At 47.3% G+C, this 20,980-nt stretch overlaps 1 protein-coding gene across 1 annotated transcript in view; it reads right to left on the minus strand.

Moving 5' to 3' along the window:
• Positions 1–17,633, minus strand: part of TMEM135 (transmembrane protein 135) — a 369,074-nt gene extending 351,441 nt beyond the window's left edge. The window contains exon 1 of the mRNA XM_077298574.1: positions 17,349–17,633. Within this exon, the coding sequence (XP_077154689.1) occupies positions 17,349–17,489 (141 nt within the window). The 5' untranslated portion in view covers positions 17,490–17,633. The remainder of the gene's footprint in view (positions 1–17,348) is intronic.
• Between the last annotated feature and the right edge of the window lie 3,347 nt (positions 17,634–20,980).

Below are 20,980 nucleotides of genomic sequence, written 5' to 3' on the forward strand. Positions count from 1 at the left end.
GGTGAGTAGTCTCTGGACACGAGGCTTGCAAATGTCTTCCGGGATCCTCGACTTTTGATTAGATGATCAACCCTCAATTCAATGATGACGTCACGCCAAACTCTCTAATCAAAATCTGCTCTGGAGATCCCAGAAGGAAAAAAATTGCGAGCTTCCAATCCAGCCACCAGAAACTACTGACCTACCTAATGGACCAGTTTCGTGAATCGATTTGTCCATCTCTAATCCCCATCGGTCTACCAGATATCACCTATCCAGGGGATGGGTGAAAATCTGTTATCATTTTTCATATCTGGAATACGCCTTTATAGAATACCGAAATTAAGTACATTTTCAAAAGTTTTTAGAGTTTTCCTTTTTTTTTCCCCCATTGCATCCGAGGTACAATGCTTCCAATTTGGGGAGTGTGTGCTTTCTAAATAGAGCTAGGAACAGCAGAAACCAAACATCTTATTGTGCTGTAACACAACTAGCTGAGCTCCCATCCTGCCCTCCAGCTAGCGATAACAGTATTGCCCGCCACATGAGCATCATGCACATTCCCTCTGGGCGAAGTTACGATCACGAGTTCTGTTCTGCCAACAGAGTGGGATCATGCTGTTTACTCTGATGACAGGTTCATCGGGGAAGGCTGCCACCCGAGCAACAAAAAAACAATCACATGCGAATTGTATGACATTTATTCCACCTTGGACCGCAAAAATAGTGAGGTGGTCATGTCGCCAGCTTCAAAACTGGACTGAATTGGAGGAGAAACCATATTTGAAAATTTGGATCAAGCTCAATTAAAAAAATAAGTCCCCCCAAATTAACTTTAAGAGGTTTCTAAGAATCAATTATGGTTCAGAAGATACATTTCCCTCTGGCAGATGTGAATTCATATTGAAGGGATCATATCGACTATGGAGTGATCTCCGGCACGCGCTCGGTGCTCAGAAGGCACAGCGCACTATGGAGCATTCCATCGGCTTTGTGTGTATGCTTTCTTAGCTTTTGGATTAATTAACCCAATAGCTGGTCGCTTTTGGGTGGCATTTTAAAAAAACTGTTCTTAGTATTATGACCTTTAGTAATCGCCTCACACTGAGCAGAGATCTAATAGGATGGCGATTTTCTGGAACAGAATCGCAAAGTAACAACGATTTGCTCAACTCACTCGTTTGGACTTTTGCTTGAAACATCTTCATTCGGGTGCAAAGGTTGTGAACATAGCTATGTTTTTGGCAATAATTATCTTTAACGAGAGATTTATAGCAATTCTTAAAGTAATGGATGTGATGGAAACGACTATTGGTCAGCGAGCGGGGATGCACGCGCACACTCGGGGCGAGGCTCCTTTAAGTCCCTCGGAGTAGCGCTCGTCTGACTCCGCTCGAGAAGACAGATCTCATCACAGAAAAGAGAGAGCAGCTCTGCAGGAATTGTATGAGCACGAGGAAGGATCACTCTATGGCTCTCGAACAGCTGATTGATCGCAAGTAATCGCGTCTCTGTGTAATCAGTGCATTTTTCTCAAAACCACTTTTTTCAAATAAGTGGCCACAAAAAAGCATTAAGCTACTTACGGGTAGCGGCATTTTTCGGAGGCCCATGACAGCACCACGAGAGAGGGGATCCGCCCCTTTAGGAACAGGAAACCCACAGATACAAAAGGGCGGCACCTCTCCCACGCATCAGTTGGATTACAGAGCCTGAGAGGACTACCGCAGTTAATGACAAGCAAACACAATATTGCATACAATTAAACACAATGACTTTAATAAAGTAACACACGTGAGAAGATAACATTTCTTCTTTAAATTATTTAGTTGATTATAAACCTAGGATGTGCAACCCCATGTGAAAAGGGAGGGAACTAAGGGTGCTGTCATGGGCCTCCGAAAAATGCCGCTACCCGTAAGTAGCTTAATGCTTTATTCGGACTCCCATGACAGCACCACGAGAGATTTACAGAGATGTAAGCCATTTTTAGGGAGGGACCACAGCCTGTAGCACCCTTAACCCGAAGGTGAGATCTGAGGAGAACCCCAAGTCCAACCTATAGTGTTTAAAAAAGGTGGAAGGGGACGACCATGTGGCCGCCTTACATATCTGGTCGACCGACACTCCAGACCTCTCTGCCCAGGATGACGCCATGGCTCGGGTGGAATGTGCCCTCAGATTCTGCGGAGCTGGACCCCCACCTGTCGTGTAAGCAAGAGAGATAGCCTCCCTAATCCACTTAGCAAGTATGTATTTTGATGCTCTAGCCCCTTTCCTTGGACCTTGGAAGGATAGGAATAGTGCATTATCCTTCTTCCAATCATTAGTGACCGAGATATATTGAAGAAGGCATCTCCTGACATCTAAGGTATGGAGCTCCCTTTCTTTAGGGTTAGAAGGATTAGGGATAAACGAAGGTAAAACTATCTCCTGCGATCTGTGAAACTGGGATACTACTTTTGGTAAGTAGGCTGGGTCCGGTCTAAGGATAACTCTATCCTGGAGAAATTCTGTATACGGGGGAAGTCTAGAGAGTGCCTGGATGTCTCCTATTCTGCGAGCTGATGTTATAGCTACTAGGAAAGCTGTTTTGAGAGACAACATCCTGACTGAGGCTTCATTCAACGGCTCAAAAGGGGGCTTTGTCAAAGAAGAAAGGACAAGATTTAAATCCCATGGTACCATTTTGTTTCTATAAAGTGGTCTAATTCTACCGACCGCCTTAATGAATCTCGACACCCAGTAGTTTCCCGCAATATTACATGAGAACAGGGCCCCAAGTGCAGAAACTTGTACTTTTAGTGTGCTTGTGGAGAGTTTTAACTCTAACCCTCTTTGCAAAAATTCCAATATTTGACGTATTGGTACACCATCATTAATATTAAATTCTGAGGAAGTTAAGAACTTTCTCCAGGTTCTGGAGTAGATTCTTGTTGTTATTGGCTTTCTACTTCTTAAAAGGGTATCGACTAATTTAGGAGAGAAGCCTTTATTTTCTATCAATGACCGCTCAAACTCCAAGCCGTCAAATGAAGTCCCTTCACTTGTGGATGGAGTATCGGCCCCTGGGAGAGTAAATTTGGGATGTCTGGAAGTACCCAGGGATCGCCCACTGACATCGTCCTGAGCCATGAAAACCAGGTTCTCCTGGGCCAAAAGGGAGCAATCAGAATGAGTCTCGCACAATCTTCTCTGACCTTCCTCACCACTAGAGGTAGTAGGTTCAGTGGCGGGAAGGCGTAGGCCAGAGAAAAATCCCATTTTATGAGGAATGCGTCCACTGCCAGTGGATTTTCCCTGGGGTTTAGGGAACAAAAGTTTTTTACTTTTTTGTTTTCTCTTGTGGCAAATAGGTCCACCACCGGTTGACCCCACAAGCGTACAATCTGTTTGAAGATGTCTCCGTTTAGAGACCATTCTCCTTGCTTTAGAACATTGCGGCTGAGAAAGTCCGCTTTTATGTTGTCTTTTCCTGTGATGTGCAGAGCAGTCAAAGATTGTAAATTCTCTTCTGCCACCCGGAGGAGACGATCTGTGATCTGCATCAGAGCCTCGGAGCGTGTCCCTCCTTGATGATTTATATAGGAGACTGCCACCCGGTTGTCTGAGAGGATCCTGACGTGGTGGCCCTGCAGATACATGAGGAGGTTTTTAACTGACAATTCGATTGCTAATAATTCTCTCTGATTGGAAGAGGATGTTGAGTATGGTTCCCATTGGCCTTGCACTACAATGTCATTCATGTGAGCCCCCCAACCTGAGTAGCTGGCATCCGTAGTCACAACCCGGGACACGTCTATCATCCAGGGAACACCTGCTGACAAATTATCCCTATCCAGCCACCAACTTAGGGATTTGAGAGTCGCTGGTTCTAGCGTTATTTTTTCCTCTAATACACCCCTCAAGATCCTATCCTTAACCAAAATCTCTTTCTGGAGGGATCTAGTGTGAAAGTGTGCCCACCTTACCGCTGGAATGCACGATGTGAGGGACCCCAACAGGGACATAGCTTGCCGCAGGGTCATAGAGGGTGTATTTACTGCTTTCAGTACCTGATGCTGAATCTGAGATAGTTTATTTTCCGGAAGATAACACTGTTGTGTAGTTGAATCTAGTACTAAGCCCAGAAACTTTTGAATTTTTTGAGGCTGTAATCGAGATTTTTCAAAATTAATTATCCAGCCCAGGCGTTCCAACTTAACCCTAGTTAGTTCTAGTTGGGACAAACAGTGTTCTACCGAGTTACCTATTATGAGGAAATCGTCCAGGTATGGGACAATAAGGACATTAGATTCCCGCAAGTGAGCCATCACCTCTGCCACTATTTTTGTGAATACTCTAGGGGCTGATGTTATACCGAAAGGAAGAGCTCTGTACTGAAAATGATAAACAACCCCTTCCATTAATACTGCTACCCTCAAGAACTGCTGGAAATCCACATGAATAGGTACGTGGTAATAGGCATCCTTTAAGTCGACTACCACCATAAAGCAGTTTTTGAACAGTATCTTTATTGTTGAGCTGATGGACTCCATCTTAAAGGTATGCTTAACCAAAAAACTATTAAGATGTCTGAGATTTATAATGGTTCTATACGAGTTATCAGGTTTTTTAATAAGAAACAAGGGAGAATAGAATCCTTTCCCTCTATCAGTCTCTGGAACCTGTGTAAGAACATTTTTAGAACAGAGAGACCAAACTTCTTCTTCTAGAGCAGATTGTTCTAGGGGATTAGAACGTAAGGGCGTTAACATAAATTTATCCCGTGGGGTATGGCAAAACTCAAGAGTAAGACCTCGAGAAATAGTATCTTGCACCCAGACACTATTCGTGATCTCTGACCATTCTGAACCAAAATGTAAAAGTCTGCCCCCCACCGGGGCTCCTAGTCATTTGTCCTCCTTCTTCCTTTCTTTTGAGGAACGACGGAACATATATCCCGTACCTCGTCTACGTCTGTCGTCCCACCTAGACCGATCCCTTGAAGGTGAAAAGGTACGCTTCCCTCCGCGACCGAACCTTCTTTTATTAAAGGGACGACGGTAGGACCCCAGCAGGTTGGGGAACTTCTTTTTGTCATCTCCCGCTTTCTCTAGGAGATCATCTAAGGTGGGCCCGAATAGGTACTCCCCTTTACATGGAATGATGCAGAGTTTTGATTTTGACTGTATATCGCCTGGCCAACATTTCAGCCAAAGAGCCCTTCTGGCCGCATTCGAGAGACCTGCTGCCCTAGCAGCCATTTTGACAGAGTCAATAGACGCATCTGATAAGAAAGCAGCTGCTTCTTGGATCAGTGGTAAGGCAGTCAGGATAGAATCCCTTGATGCACCTTCTTTTAACTGAGTCTCTAATTGTTCCAACCAGACCATCATTGATCTGGCTGTACAGGTTGAAGCCACCGCAGGCCTTAAAGAACCGGCCGCCATCTCCCAGGTACTTTTTAGAAAGGTATCCGCTTTTCTATCAAGGGGGTCCTTAAGGGTCCCCATGTCCTCAAAGGGGAGAGAGGCCCGTTTGGCCACCTTGGCTATTGCCGCATCCAACTTAGGGGCCTTTTCCCAGTTGGTGACTGCAGGATCATCAAACGGATATCTGCGCTTCTGCGCTGGAGGTAAGGAACCCTTTCTCTCAGGTTTTTTCCACTCTTTATTGATAAGAGCCTGGATTTTTTCATTGAGCGGGAAGACTCTGCGTTTTTTCTGCTCCAACCCACTGAACATAATTTCCTCCTTGGAAAGTTGGGGTCTCGGTTCCGTTATGCCCATCGTTCCTCTGACCGCCTTGACCAGCTTATCTACTCGTTCGAGGGGTAGACAGAAGCGGGCGGTGTCCTCATCCGAGGAAGAGGATGACACAGCCGAACCGGAGAAAACTTCCTCCTTATCCTCTTCTACTGAAGAATCGGAGAGTAACGGAGCTTTGGATTTAGAGCTTCCTCCTTGAGCAAAACCCTTTAAGGATTGTCTGACCTCCATTCTGATCATCTCCTTTAAGTTGGTGGTCATAGTAAGGGATTCCTCCGCCACCTGAGGGGGGTAAGTAAAGCAATCTAATCCCTGTAGATATAATGCTCTCCCCCTCTCCCCTTCCCTGAGACCTCACCGTCTGCTGTATACAGGGGCCACATAACTTTTTAGGGCACGAATCAGGTAGGGGAACCCCGCAGATTCCACATTCCCTGTGTTTCGCCTTCCCGGCACATTTCTTCCCCTAAAATGGAACATATGAGGGGAATCCTGTCACTGAGTGAACTTTCACGGAGATCACTTACCAGCGCTGCCCAAAGAAAAAAGTACCGGAATACGAGGGGGATTTCTCCTGGCTGACGTTCCAGACCCCTGTCTGGAGGTGCTTTTGTGGCCAGATTCACTACTCCTTTTGTCGCGATCCTTCTCTTTAGGCTTCTGGGACACCTCTTCCCGAAGCTGCACGTGCTCGTCCTCCATCTTTACCAGATATGAGGCCAGAAGCAAGGGATCACGATCCGGAGTTCTTTTTATAGCCCCTCCTCCGGTCAGCAGCTGTGCCTAGCGCTCCCCTGATTGATCTTTCCGGCCTCCCCCTGGTGCAGGCGGTTTTCTCTAGGGCTGAGAACGCTGGCGACGCTATACCGGTGGGCGCCGCCATCTTGGATACACTGCGCATGCACAGGACCCTGGAAACCCGGAAGTGACTGTCGACTCCTCCCCCGACGTCACCCGGGCTCCCAGCGCTTTACCATCAGCGCGCAGAGCGGCGAGGACGCCGGACAGAGCCGCAGCACCCCGGGTTGCGCCCCCAAGCGCCGCCGTACACAGAGACCCCAGCCACCTCAGCAGGAGGAGACTCCGGGGAAATACTCACCCGGCGCTGGCTTGGAGACAGGACACCACCGGCGACCGCTCCCTGCTGGAATGCCACCGCCATGCAGCCCTACCAGGACCATCGTGGCATCATCCAGGAATTCCGCACTGGCCGAGGTAGGAGACCCCCTCGCTACCTGAGTCGGCCGGCCGGCCTGGGATCCTTTTGTAAATTCTGTAGGATCCCGTCCCATTAGGAACAGGAAACCAACTGATACGTGGGAGAGGTGCCGCCCTTTTGTATCTGTGGGTTTCCTGTTCCTAAAGGGGCGGATCCCCTCTCTCGTGGTGCTGTCATGGGAGTCCGAATAAAATAATATAAAAAAATAACAAAAATTTCAAACATAGCATAAAAATCTATTAGAAGACCCCGTTAATGTATATTTAATGTAAATTTGAACATATATGAATATGCATAAATAGAACTTGGTGGCACAATCACTGACAGATTTTGTTTTAGTTTTTTTGTGAATTTTGCAAAAAAAAGTTCTGAAACTGCAGAACAATTCCATTCCCCTCAACAAAAAAATCCAACATCCAGTAAAGCTTCATAGAGCTCAAATTTTACAGTCCAGGAGACACATTTCCCTCTGGCAGATGTTTATTTCCATCCACCAGATCATATCGATAACTTATGGTTGGGTTCTAAATGAACGAGTCCAATTTTGGAAGTTAGGACCATTAATTGGGAGGTGATGACCACCATCCTGTTGTTCCTGGCTTCCACAACCCGTTCTGCTCTGTCTAAAATATCAAATCTCCATTACTAAGGCCAGTGTTGATGATCTGTGTGACCAAGAAGCCCAGCGCTAGGATTACGCACCCATAGACTTGGAAGCAAAGTGCTCTCATTAAATCCACCCCCCCAAAAAAAGTGGAAAGTGGTGGGAATTAGTTACGACCGGCGTCCAAACCCATGGAAAACAAAGCCGGGTTGAGCAACGTTCATGCTCTTGGTAAAACATTCTCCAAAATACAGGACAGGAAATTATCCTCCAAAATGTGGGTTGTCCAAAAGAAATACAAAAAAAGTACACAAATTATTAACCCTTAAGGACAAAGTCAACTTTTTGGGACTTTATATTAAATTTTATTGAAACCAAAAAAAAATTCAGCCAAAGAAAAAAAAAAAAAGGTGGAGGAAAAACAAAAGCAAAATATGGCTCTTGGTGGGCGGTGATAAAAAGATGAAAACGGAGTCAAGATGGCTGAGCTGGAACGGTTAGAAGAGAGAAGAGAAATGCATCAACACAGATACAAAACCAGCAGCAGGGTGACCTTTGTTTCGTACCGACCTCTAGGTTATGACCCTGGATTCACCCCTGTAGGGGTCAGACCTTCACCAATCAAATATTTATGATTCATCCTAAGGAAACTTTTCTTGGGAAACAATATTTTTAATAAATATATTCATCAGATTGGCTTTCGCAGATTCTAAATGGGGATATTGTCCATTTTAGCATAAATTTAGAGGAAATTTTGACCTACGCGGGTCTCAATAAACCAGGGCTGTGGAGTTGGAGCTAGCTAACGTTGGAGTTGGAATGGGTAGAAATGCTTTGACTCCAGTTTCAAAGTCCGTTCTCAAGAATGGGGGGATTTTTAGTTTAAAATTTACCCCACTATGCCCATGTTATGGGACATCGCTGGTCTCCTGGGCAAAGAGTGCAGCGCTTACGAGATCTTTCCAATAGTAAAATCCAAGTAACTTCAGTCCCCCTATGCTCCTCCGATGCTGCAAAGGCAAAGTTACCTCTGTCAGCAACATCAGAGAGCGAACATCTCAGACCAGCGGTATAACTATGCCGCTGGCCCAAAATGTAAACCAATCAGGCACCGTCACTGGTAAACAGGAAGCACAAGTAGGGGAGCGATGAGCTCATAAAGACAATGAGACTTTTTATTGGGTAAGTTAATTAAAGGGTTATTCCCCCCCAAAAAAAATCAAAGTTATCCTTTATCCTATAGAGGTAGACTTTGCTCAATTCATTGTCTATGGGATTTGCTAGGTGAAGCAGTTGACTGGAACAAAGTCAACAAATGGAACGGAGACAGAACATGCTCACCTTCAGGATTGGGCTCCAGACCCGCGATCTCAGGATAGGAATTTTAGAAATGTTAATAAAAAAAATATATTTCATGTTGTATCAATTTAAGGCCTCGACTTATTTAAAAAAAATAGTGATTCAACCACTTTATAACAGTAAATTTGGCCATGAAGGCGTGAAAAAACGTGCAAGTAAAAAAAAGGATTTTTTTCTCTGTAGTTTGCAAAAAGTTCCAACAACACAGAACAATCCTTTTCTACCTAGTGCTGATCTTTTCTTTAAAAAAAAAATAAATAAATAATAGTACAGCTTCATAGAAAATTACAGTTCACAACATATAATTCCCTCTGGCAGAAGGTGGATTTGCCTCTACCGGATCCTACGGATAACTAATAATTGGGTTCTCAATAAATGAGTCCAATTTTTCGAAGTAAGGACCATTAATTGGGTGGTGGTGACCACCATCCTGTTGTTCCTGGCTTCTACGACCCTGTCTGCTCCAGCTAAAGTATCAAATCTCCATTACTATAGCCCATCATGATGATCTGTGTGACCGAGAAGTGCTAGGATTACACACACCCATCGACGTACGAGCCGAGCGCCCTCGTTAAATCCACATAAAAGTTTTGGAAAGTGGTGGGAATCAGTTACAACCGGCATCCAAACCCATGGAAAGCAATAAAGCCGGGTTATAAAATGTCTTGTGGGTTTATTATAAAGCAATCTCCAAAAATACAAGACAGGAAATAAAAATTTCAAAATGCAAATACCAAAAAATTGTTCACTCTTTAAAGGACCAAGCTTATTTTGCCATTAAATGGGCTTCAAAAAATTGACTATTGATGGCCCAACCTAAGAAACCACTGATGGACTCTTCGATAACTCAATCTGCAGACAGCAATTTTCAGCGAAACAGTGACAATTTCTAACGAAACCCAAACGCAAAAATTATTTCTAGCCCCAAACACAAGCATTTAAAGGGGTTTTCCAGGTTTTCTATATACACTGTTAGGAATTGGCTCTGCGTGCCATTTCGTGACCACAAATATTCCACGTGGATACTAGTTTATTTTCCGTCTCTGTCAACATTCCAGTGTTCCATGGAGAGAAGGTAGTCGGCACATGTCATACTTGCGTTCATGTAGCGACTGCTCAATCTTGGAAATACAATTGAATCCTGACAGTAAGCTTATTACACACTCGTCTCATGAAAGCTGGCAAGTTTGCCCAAATTTTTGATCTAGCCTGAAAAAATTACCTAAAAAAAATCTAACATATATTAATATTTTTTTTATTTTATATTTTTACAATATTTCACTACATAGATTAGAAAAGTAACTATATCAGTCTCGAGGTCTAAAAGATCTGTTTAATAATGTACACAATTTTTTTTCGTGTGAAATCTGGAGTCTAGACTTAGTGCAGGACCACGTCAGTAATTTGTGGCCACTGGATTGGAAGCCCTTTGAATCGCCTCTCACCCGGCTCCTCTTCCGATTTGTCAGCCTGGCGCCATATGATGGTCGCGGCCAACAAGAGACGTCGTACCAGGCCTGGCTAATCAAAAGAACAGCCCGGGATGTCAGGATCCTGTCTAGCATCCACAGATTACAAACGTGGCAGACGGAGCGGATCCTGCAAATCTTTTGGCACCGACTCTACTGGTGGCAGATCAGTTTTACGGTTATATTCACACCAAGAGCATATGCTGAAAAATTTCTGCACGGACCTGGGAGTGCAAAAAAGTAAAATGGGTGGGATTTTTACCAATTTTATCTATGAGTTGCAAAAAAAATAAAAAATCAGTGCTGAGCACATGGCGCTGGATAACCCAACATGGGCTTATCAGAGTGCCGAAATCATCAGATAGGCAGCCATCGCTCCTAAGTGATGTCTTAGAGGACTGTATAACGGGCACACAGTTTCCGTTATGGTAGTCCCATGTAGGCAATAACTTGGATGTCACAGAAGTGATTCGCGATCAGGTTCCTTGACCACCCCGACATCCATATACAACGGTGCCCATCATTTCTATTTCCGCCTTCCGTGAGGATAGCAGGCTGGACCATGTAACACTGGACCTGATAGATTTGTGATTTTATAAAAGATTTATAAAAAGGTTGAACAACACTGGGGTCAGGACAGAGCCTTGTGGTCTCCACATGAAACGCTCTTCCAGTTGGATGTGCAACCATTTATTACCACTCTTTGAGTACGATAACTGAGCCAGTTATGAACCCACCTAACCGTAGACCTTGTCAATCCCATACTTGCTCATTTTTTCAATAAGAAAAGTAATCAGTATGTTAGCAAACTACAAGGCAGGCAACTAGCAATGAGCAAAAGGATCCCAACAACACTGGTTCGGCATTTAGTTCAAACTTCTGCTTCAACCAGACCAGGGCAGTGACTGATCCATGCTTTCCTTCCCAACAAGGTTGGATTTTAGGGATAGCTCGCGCCAAGAGCCCTATTACACACTCAACCTCTGGTCTCAGGCCACCATTTCTAATGATGTCATTAAAAAGGTTTTCCAGTGAAAACAAACCATCACCTATCCGCGAGTTAGGAAATAACTTATTGATTGGTGAGGGTCGATCACTGGGACCAGCAACAATTGGCAGAAAGAGGCACTTTTAAACCAATTAGAAGGGAGTGTCTCTACCGCTCTATTAATTCCCTATGGGGCCTAAGCGTTGCACTAGGCTTTTTATGACAGTCCCATAGAGAATAAATGGGGTGGCGGTTGAGCATCTGACCTGTTGCTCCATTTCCTAACGGGGATAAAGGTGTTCAGTTGGGGATAAAAATTCCCTGTTTTTCCAATTGGTGTGAATGCCAGCAGTCAGGTCCCCAACAATCAGTAACGGATCGGATATGTGATACCTTTTATTCTCCGGACAACTCTTATAAAGGCACAGGTCGAATGGAAGAATTAGTCCCTCAATTCACCTTCGATGCCATAATGGTAATCCAGGTTTATAGCCTACCAGGTATCCTCTCGCCACTATTGTTGTGTGCTATATATACTGTACAATGTTCTTTGGGACTTCTCATAATACAGTACAATGAACCCCTGATGGCAGTGAACCTGATCCAGCCCAGAAGTGGAAAGGCATTCATGTGGCTATCACCATGGATGTCTAAGAGAGTCATTGTCTCCATAACTCCAATAGACTTCACTGGAGCGGGTCACCTCCCATACGTGTTTGACATAGCAGGTCATAAGGGGTCACAGAAGCCCACCACCAAATATTAACTCAACAACTTTAATACGGATCCAGATATTGGGGGATGGACAAGAAGACCGCATATCTAATAAAGTATTGGTGGACCTAGTGACTTCAGTGTCTATGACCTTCATTTAGCTGAGATTTTTTATTTAACCAAAAGGTGCTACAAATTCTGGCCCCTCGGTCTCTCTGGTGTATAACCTCCGGGCCCTCGGCCTGCCCAGTGTAAAACCTCCGGGCCCTCGGCCTCCCTGGTGTATAACCTCCGGCCTCTCGCCCTCCCCAGTGTATAAGGCTAGGTTCACATTGCGTTAGTGGGTGATCGCTAACGGACAGCGTTGCACGGCGAAAATGTCGCAATTAACGCCGTGCAACGGGTCCGTTAGCGCACCCATTGACAGCAATGTAAATTTCGCCTGCAAGCGCATCACTAGCGCGTGCCTTTTTCGGCTCGCGCTAGTGATGTGCCGTTCTTCTGTGACGCGCCTCGGACACTGCTTGCAGCGTCCGCGGTGCGCCCGAGGTCCGTTCCCCGCTCTCGCAGATCGGGGATCTGCGAGAGCGGGGACGTTAACGCGACCCCTGAACGCGGCCCCTAAATAAACATTGCGTTAGCGCAATCCGCTAGCGCTAGCGCTAAACGGATTGCCCTAACGCAATGTGAACCTAGCCTAACCTACGGCCCCTTGCCCTGTGTAGTGTATAACCTCCGGTCTCTCGCTCTCCCCAGTGTATAACCTCCAGGCCCTCGGCCTCCCTGGTGTATAACCTTTGGCCAGGTACGGACTGGGGCTGAAATTCAGCTCTCGCATTTGAAATCACACAGGCCCATGTTGTCCCCGTCCCTATGAACCAGATGGGAATATATTGCTAATATTACCCTGGATGGAGGAAAGGAAGATTTTCTACAAGACCAGTATTTCTAATGATACCCGTGGCCTGCTGGGTTAAGTGACGGAGTCAGTAACTTTGTGCTCCATCACAACTCTAAACAGTATGGGTATCTTGAGAACAGAGATTTTGTTAATAATGTAGCAGACAAGGAGGCCACAACCAGACAGGCCCTTCTGGCGTTTGCCAGAATTGCCAGATGGCCAGTCCGGACCTGCCTCTGGCCTCTTGCCCTCCCCAGTGTATTTCCTACGGCCCCTTGCCCTGTCCAGTGTATAACCTCCGGCCTCTAGCCCTCCCCAGTGTATAACCTCCGGCCTCTAGCCCTCCCCAGTGTATAACCTCCGGCCCCTTGCCCTCCCCAGTGTATAACCTCCGGCCCCTTGCCCTGCCCAGTGTATAACCTCCGGCCCCTTGCCCTGCCCAGTGTATAACCTCCGGCCCCTTGCCCTGCCCAGTGTATAACCTCCGGCCCCTTGCCCTGCCCAGTGTATAACCTCCGGCCCCTTGCCCTGCCCAGTGTATAACCTCCGGCCCCTTGCCCTGCCCAGTGTATAACCTACGGCCCCTCACCCTCACTTTACTAACATGTCACAGAATGGTTGGTGACTAGTGATGAGCGAGTGTACTCGTTACTCGGGTTTTCCCGAACACGCTCGGGTGACCCCCGAGTGTTTGTGTTCGGAGATTTAGTTTTCATTACGGCAGCTGGATGATTTACAGCTATTAGCCAGGCTGAGTACATGTGGGGGTTGCCTGGTTGCTAGGTAATCCCCACATGTATTCAAGCTGGCTAATAGCTGTAAACCATGCTGCTGAGGCGATGAAAACTTAATCTCGGAGCAGCCAAAAATACTCGGAGACCACCCGATCGTGCTCGGGAAAACCTGAGCAACGAGTACACTCGCTCATCACTATTGGTGACGGATCACACTTCTCTGCGTCTGATGGAGGAGTCTGGGTTTGGCGATTCCAGGAGACCGATACTCTTGACTGCATTGTGCCCCCTGTACAGATTGTGGAGGAGGATAATACTATGGGCTGTTATCAGGTGTCGGCCTCGGCCCCTTAGGGTACCGTCACACAGTGGCATTTTTATCGCTACGACGGCACGATTCGTGACGTTCTAGCGATATCGTTACGATCTCGCAGTGTCTGACACGCTACTGCGATCAGGCACCCAGCTGAGAATCGTACGTCGTAGCAGATCGTTTGAAACTTTCTTTCGTCGCTGGATCTCCCGCTGTCATCGCTGGATCGTTGTGTGTGACAGCGATCCAGCGATGCGTTCGCTTGTAACCAGGGTAAACATCGGGTAACTAAGCGCAGGGCCGCGCTTAGTAACCCGATGTTTACCGTGGTTACCAGCGTAAAAGTAAAAAAAAACAAACAGTACATACTCACCATCTGATGTCCGTCAGGTCCCTTGCCGTCTGCTTTCCGCTCTGACTGTCTGCCGGCCGGAAAGTGAGAGCAGATCACAGCGGTGACGTCGCCGCTGCGCTCTGCTCTCACTGTACGGCCGGATCTCAGTCAGAGCAGGAAGCAGACGGCAAGAGACCTGACGGACATCAGATGGTGAGTATGTACTGTTTGTTTTTTTTTACTTTTACGCTGGTAACCACGGTAAACATCGGGTTACTAAGCGCGGCCCTGCGCTTAGTAACCCGATGTTTACCCTGGTTACCTGGGGACTTCGGCATCGCTCCAGCGCCGTGATTGCACCGTGTGACCGCAGTCTACGACGCTGGAGCGATAATCATACGACGCTGCGACGTCACGAATCGTGCCGTCGTAGCGATGTAAATGGTACTGTGTGACGGTACCCTTAGTTCTAGTGAAGGGAAATCTTAATCTTCAGCACAAGACATAGTGGACAATTGTAGCTTCAGCTTTGCGGGAACAGTTTGGGGAAGACTCTTTTCTGTTCCCCATGACTGAGCCCAGAGCACAAGGTCCATACAGACATGGATGGGGGAGTTTGGTGGAAGAACATGAGCGGAAGCACAGAGTCTGGACCCCAACCCCATACAAAACCTTTGAGATGACCTAGAATAGAGATTCTCCCCAACATCAGAATCTGATCTTGCAAATGCTCTTCTGGATCAAGGGGGAAAAATTACCACAAACACCCCCAAAATCTTGTAAAAATCCTTCCCAGAAGAGCTGGAGCCGTTATATCTGCAGAGGGGCCGAGTCCCATATTAATGTTTATGGATATAGAATGGGAGGTCAGAAAAGGTTCTGTAGGGGGAATGTGTATTTTTCTCCATATAATGTGTATATTTGTCATATATTACATATATATGCCATAAGTATACATGGGGGTCCCACATGGATATGCCATAAATGTACAAGAATAGACAAACTCTTTGTGACCATTAATAAGGGGAACGAGCATTCATAAACCTTTGTGAACTCCACTGATTTCACTAGAAAGTGAACTTTCGTCACCTTGACCGGGGTAAACCAATACCTTTCTTCTGTCGTTATCTGTGACCTGTGGACTGTGACCAGTCACCTGGAAACATTGACAACCCAGCAATAAATGTAACCCATGGGAGATCAATGTACAGAGTCACCAGAGATTCCCATATGTGAATATTAGAATATTTATACAATTAAGGGATAACCGCGATCACATTCACTTTAAATACAGAAAATAAAATGCAGGAAGATGATTGCCCATAGGCACTGTTGGATCGGCGGGGATCCAGCTGATGTGAATGTCTCCCCGCACCAATCGCAGCACCCATAACTTCATCACTGCTCAGTTTTCTCAACAGATCGCATGGTCCGCCAAATACAGCAATAATCAATACTGCTCTGGGTACAAGCATCACAGACAAGGGGTCTTCAGACGTCCCTCCGACTGCCCTTTTCCACTATTTCCAACCTCTTTAACGCCACAGTCACGAATTGACAGCGGCATGTGAGAAGTTAAACTGCTGCAATCAGAACGACCTCCGGCCTCAATATCAGACTAAGGTGCCGGCTGTTCAGCACAGCCGGGATCTGCACTGTACGAGCCCCTGAGCCAGCACCATATATGTACAGCAGATATTGTGAATTAAAACCAGGGAAAAGTGGGCCCCCTCACGGACGACCCGAGTCCCGGTAGCACTTGTCTGTGTCCGCTGGCCCGGTGGTCCAGTATCCCAACAACTGAATGTGGTCGCGCGCCCCTCTAGTCACAGAGAATCCCAAGAACGCTGAACTCACTGCAATTTGCCTGTCCTGAGCGCGGTACGTTGCGGGTCACATGGCGGCCTCGCTTGCCTTCGTTATTCCCAGCAGTCTTTGGCTACGCAACGTGTGTCGTGTCGCCTCAGCCTTAGGCCACGTTCACACGCGCAGTGTTTGGTCAGCATTTTACTTCAGTATTTGTAAGCAATAACCGGGAGTGGAACAGTGAGAATATAAGTATACTGTCACATTGCATACTGGCACCCGTTCAGTGGCCCCGTCAGGGCGTACGGGATTCAGATGTATGCACCGACGGGGCCACAGACATAATGGTGCTGGCAGAGCGAACGTGCGCTCTACCGTAAAATACTGACCAAATACTGAATGTGTGAACGTGGCCTTAGGGTGGGATCAGACGGCCATATTTCATGGGCCATATTTGGACTGACTATGGGTCTATTAACTTGAACTATATAGAGCCTATGAGGCCCTAACGTCAGGTCAGGAGGGCCGCAGTCAGTCCGGGCACTGCAGTATGTACCGTATATGGACTGTGACATATGTCTGAACATGACCTTAGGGTATATGTACTAATTACGCCTGACCAAAAGCGCAGCAGTTACCCACAGCAACCAATCAGATTCCAGCTCCCATTTTTCAGAAGCGCTTTGGTAAATGTAAACTACAACCCTATTGGATGCTATGGACAACCAATGCATTCTATAGTGGGTTCTCCATGGCAACCATTAGGGTTGTTGCTTACATTTACTATAGGTGAGGTATGGACAGGTTACTAAATGTCTATGCAGTGATGCGCCATCATTTGAACGAGAGCATTCTGGGACTTATAGTTTCTCAGTGTAATAGTTGCCATGTCATTACAAACAGACCTTCCTTAGCAACCAATCAACATGCAGCTTTTATTTTTTTCCCAGGACAGGAAAAATATTGAAAGGAACGTTCTGATTGGCAGTGTGAATATGAAAGCATGCAGATGATTGGATGCTATTACCGCTATGTAACGTAGCAGTTTTTGACATCCGAGGCCCAGTGCCCAGTGACCGCTGGAGCTGCAGCAGCCGCGTTTGGCCCTCCTCGGCTTCCTTACACCCGGCTCCCCCTCCTCCTCCGGGCTGTCAGCTGCATCCCCTCCCAGCTCTCACCAGATACAGGGGCGCGTAGATCTTCAGGGACTCCTCCATGGCGCCCTGCGTGATCTGCAGGTAGGAGACGAGGCAGGACGGGTGCCATGTGTGCCCGATCTCATAGCAGCTGTGCGGGATGGACTTGCTGTGCGCCGCCATGTTTCCCTGCTGGTGGAGAAGGAGGAGTGTGGAGGAGGGGAGGCGGCGTCGTCGTCCTAGTCCCCGCTGGAAGGAGAGGAAAGGTCTCCGCCGCCGCCGAGGTTACTGCCGTGCAAAGCCCTGCGGGACAAGGACGCCGGGGGCGCGCGCGGGGGTGCAGGAGGCTGTGAGGGCTGCGAGCACACGGGGCGGGAAAAACCGCAAGAGCCGGAGACTGCACACTGCCTGCGGCTTCTGGAGAGAGTGACTGCGGCCCAGTAATGAGTGCTCAGTGCAGCCCCCCAATAGAGTGCAGCCCCCCATAATGAGTGCTCAGTGCAGCCCCCAGTAATGAGTGCTCAGTGCAGCCCCCCAGTAATGAGTGCTCAGTGCAGCCCCCCAATAATGAGTGCTCTGTGCAGCCCCCCAGTAATGAGTGCTCAGTGCAGCCCCCCAGTAATGAGTGCTCAGTGCAGCCCCCCCATAATTAGTGCTCAGTGCAGCCACCTCCCAATAATGAGTACAGCCCCCCATAATGAGTGCTCAGTGCAGCCACAAAATAATGAGTGCAGCCACCCCATGAGTGCTCAGTGCTGCCCCCCAATAATGAGTGCAGCCCCCCAATAATGAGTGCTCAGTGCAGCCACCCCCCAATAATGAGTACAGCCCCCCATAATGAGTGCTCAGTGCAGCCACCCCATGAGTGCTCAGTGCTGCCCCCCAATAATGAGTGCAGCCCCCCAATAATGAGTGCTCAGTGCAGCCACCCCCCAATAATGAGTACAGCCCCCCATAATGAGTGCTCAGTGCAGCCACCCCATGAGTGCTCAGTGCTGCCCCCAAATAATGAGTGCAGCCCCCCAATAGTGAGTGCTCAGTGCAGCCCCCCAATAGTGAGTGCTCAGTGCAGCCCCCAATAGTGAGTGCTCAGTGCAGCCCCCCATAATGAGTGCTCAGTGCAGCCCCCCATAATGAGTTCTCAATGCTGCCCCCCATAATGAGTGCTCAGTGCAGCCCCCCATAATGAGTGCTCAGTGCAGCCACCCCATAATGAGTGCTCAGTGCAGCCACCCCCATTAATGAGTGCAGCCCCCAATAATGAGTGCAGCCACCCCCAATAATGAGTGCAGCCACCCCCCAATAATGAATGCAGCCCCCACAATAATGAGTGCAGCCCCCCAATAATCAGTGTGGCCACCCCCAATAATGAGTGCAGCCACCCCCCAATAATGAATGCAGCCCCCACAATAATGAGTGCAGCCCCCCAATACTCAGTGCAGCCACCCCCCAATACTCAGTGCAGCCACCCCCAATACTCAGTGCAGCCACCCCCAAATACTCAGTGCAGCCACCCCCCAATACTCAGTGCAGCCACCCCCAAATACTCAGTGCAGCCACCCCCAATAATCAGTGCAGCCACCCCCAAATACTCAGTGCAGCCACCCCCAATAATCAATGCAGCCACCCCCCAATAATCAGTGCAGTCACCTCCCAATAATTAGTGCAGCCACCTCCCAATAATCACTGCCTGCCACCCCCAATACTCAGTGCAGCCACCCCCAATACTCAGTGCAGCCACCCCCCAATACTCAGTGCGGCCACCCCCAAATACTCAGTGCAGCCACCCCCAATAATCAGTGCAGCCACCTCCCAATAGTCACTGCCTGCCACCCCCAAAACTCAGTGCAGCCACCCTCAATAATGAGTGCAGCCACCCCCCAATAATGAGTGCAGCCACCCCCCAATAATCACTGCCTGCCACCCCCAATAATCACTGCCTGCCACCCCCAATAATCACTGCCTGCCACCCCCCAATAATGAGTGCAGTCACCCTCAGTAATCAGTGCAGCCACCCCCAATAATGAGTGCAGTCACCCTCAGTAATCAGTGCAGCCACCACCCCCAATAATCAGTGCAGTCACCGCCAATAATCAGTGCAGTCACCCTCAGTAATCAATGCAGCCACCCCAATAGTCAGTGCAGCCACCCCCAATAATCAGTGCAGCCACCCCCAATACTCAGTGCAGTCACCCTCAGTAATCAGTGCAGCCACCCCAATAATCAGTGCAGCCACCCCAATAATCAGTGCAGCCACCCCCAATACTTAGTGCAGCAACCCCCCCAATTCTCTGCCGCCACCCCCAATACTGAGTGCAGCCACCCCCCAATAATCAGTGCAGCCACCCCCAATAAATGACCACTAACAAAAGCACAAGAAACAAGAGCCATCAAAATATCTGCACACCACCAAAGTTAAAATAATATAAGCTTTATTAGGAACATGATTAAAAACATCTAAAATCACACATAGCCTCCGTGCAAATGCCCCTGTGAACACTGTATGCCAAAATATATATACATATATAAACATGTGAACTCACACAGACGTGTCCCTGCCCTCTGCACTTAATATTATAATATAACTATATATAGTCAAAATAGAGGGTGAACACGCTGTATGCAACCATATAACAGCAAATAAGCACACAGTAAAGTATAATACAAGCCACACAGCATGCAAATAGCATGCAACACCCCAACACAATATGAAGCTTCCAGAGGGAGCAGAAGAAATAAACTGCCCTAGATATCAAAAGAAAGGGACAGAGGAAAAAGTCCAAATATACACTCTGAAATACCCTGCATAGTCTGGTCCTAGGAGTGGTCAAAAGGTGAGGACAGTGCTGGAAAAAGCAACATAGGCAAAATCCTGCTGCAAGAGGCTGTGAGGCTGAATAGTCACAGGGCAAATGCGACCGGAGGGGAAGCCCAACGCGTGTCGCTGTTCTAAGACAGCTTCGTCAGGGGAAAACTATATAAATAATAAATGACCGATAACACCTCTATATACAGTAGATAACAAAGGATCCACCATTCACAATAGGTGTCACAGCTCACCTCCTCCTCCTGTACAATGACTGATAACACCTCTATATACAGTAGATAACAAAGGATCCACCATTCACAATAGTTGATGTCACAGCTCACCTCCTACTCCTGTACAATGACTGATAACACCTCTATATACAATAGATAACACAGGATCCACCATTCACAATAGGTGATATCACAGCTCACCTCCTCCTGTACAGTGACTGATAACACCTCTATATACAGTAGATAACACAGGATCCACCATTCACTATAGGTGATGTCACAGCTCACCTCCTCCTACTGTACATTGACTGATAACACCTCTATATACAGTAGATAACAGGATCCACCATTCACAATAGGTGATGTCACAGCTCACCTCCTCCTGTACAATGACTGATAACACCTCTATATACATTAGATAACACAGGATCCACCATTCACAATAGGTGATGTCACAGCTCACCTCCTCCTCCTGTACAATGACTGATAACACCTCTATATACAGCAGATAACACAGGATCCACCATTCACAATAGGTGATGTCACAGCTCACCTCCTCCTGTACAATGACTGATAACACCTCTATATACAGTAGATAACACAGGATCCACCATTCACAATTGGCGATGTCACAG

This window comes from Ranitomeya variabilis, chromosome 3 (assembly GCF_051348905.1).
Source record: "Ranitomeya variabilis isolate aRanVar5 chromosome 3, aRanVar5.hap1, whole genome shotgun sequence".
Classification (NCBI taxonomy): Eukaryota; Metazoa; Chordata; class Amphibia; order Anura; family Dendrobatidae; genus Ranitomeya; species Ranitomeya variabilis.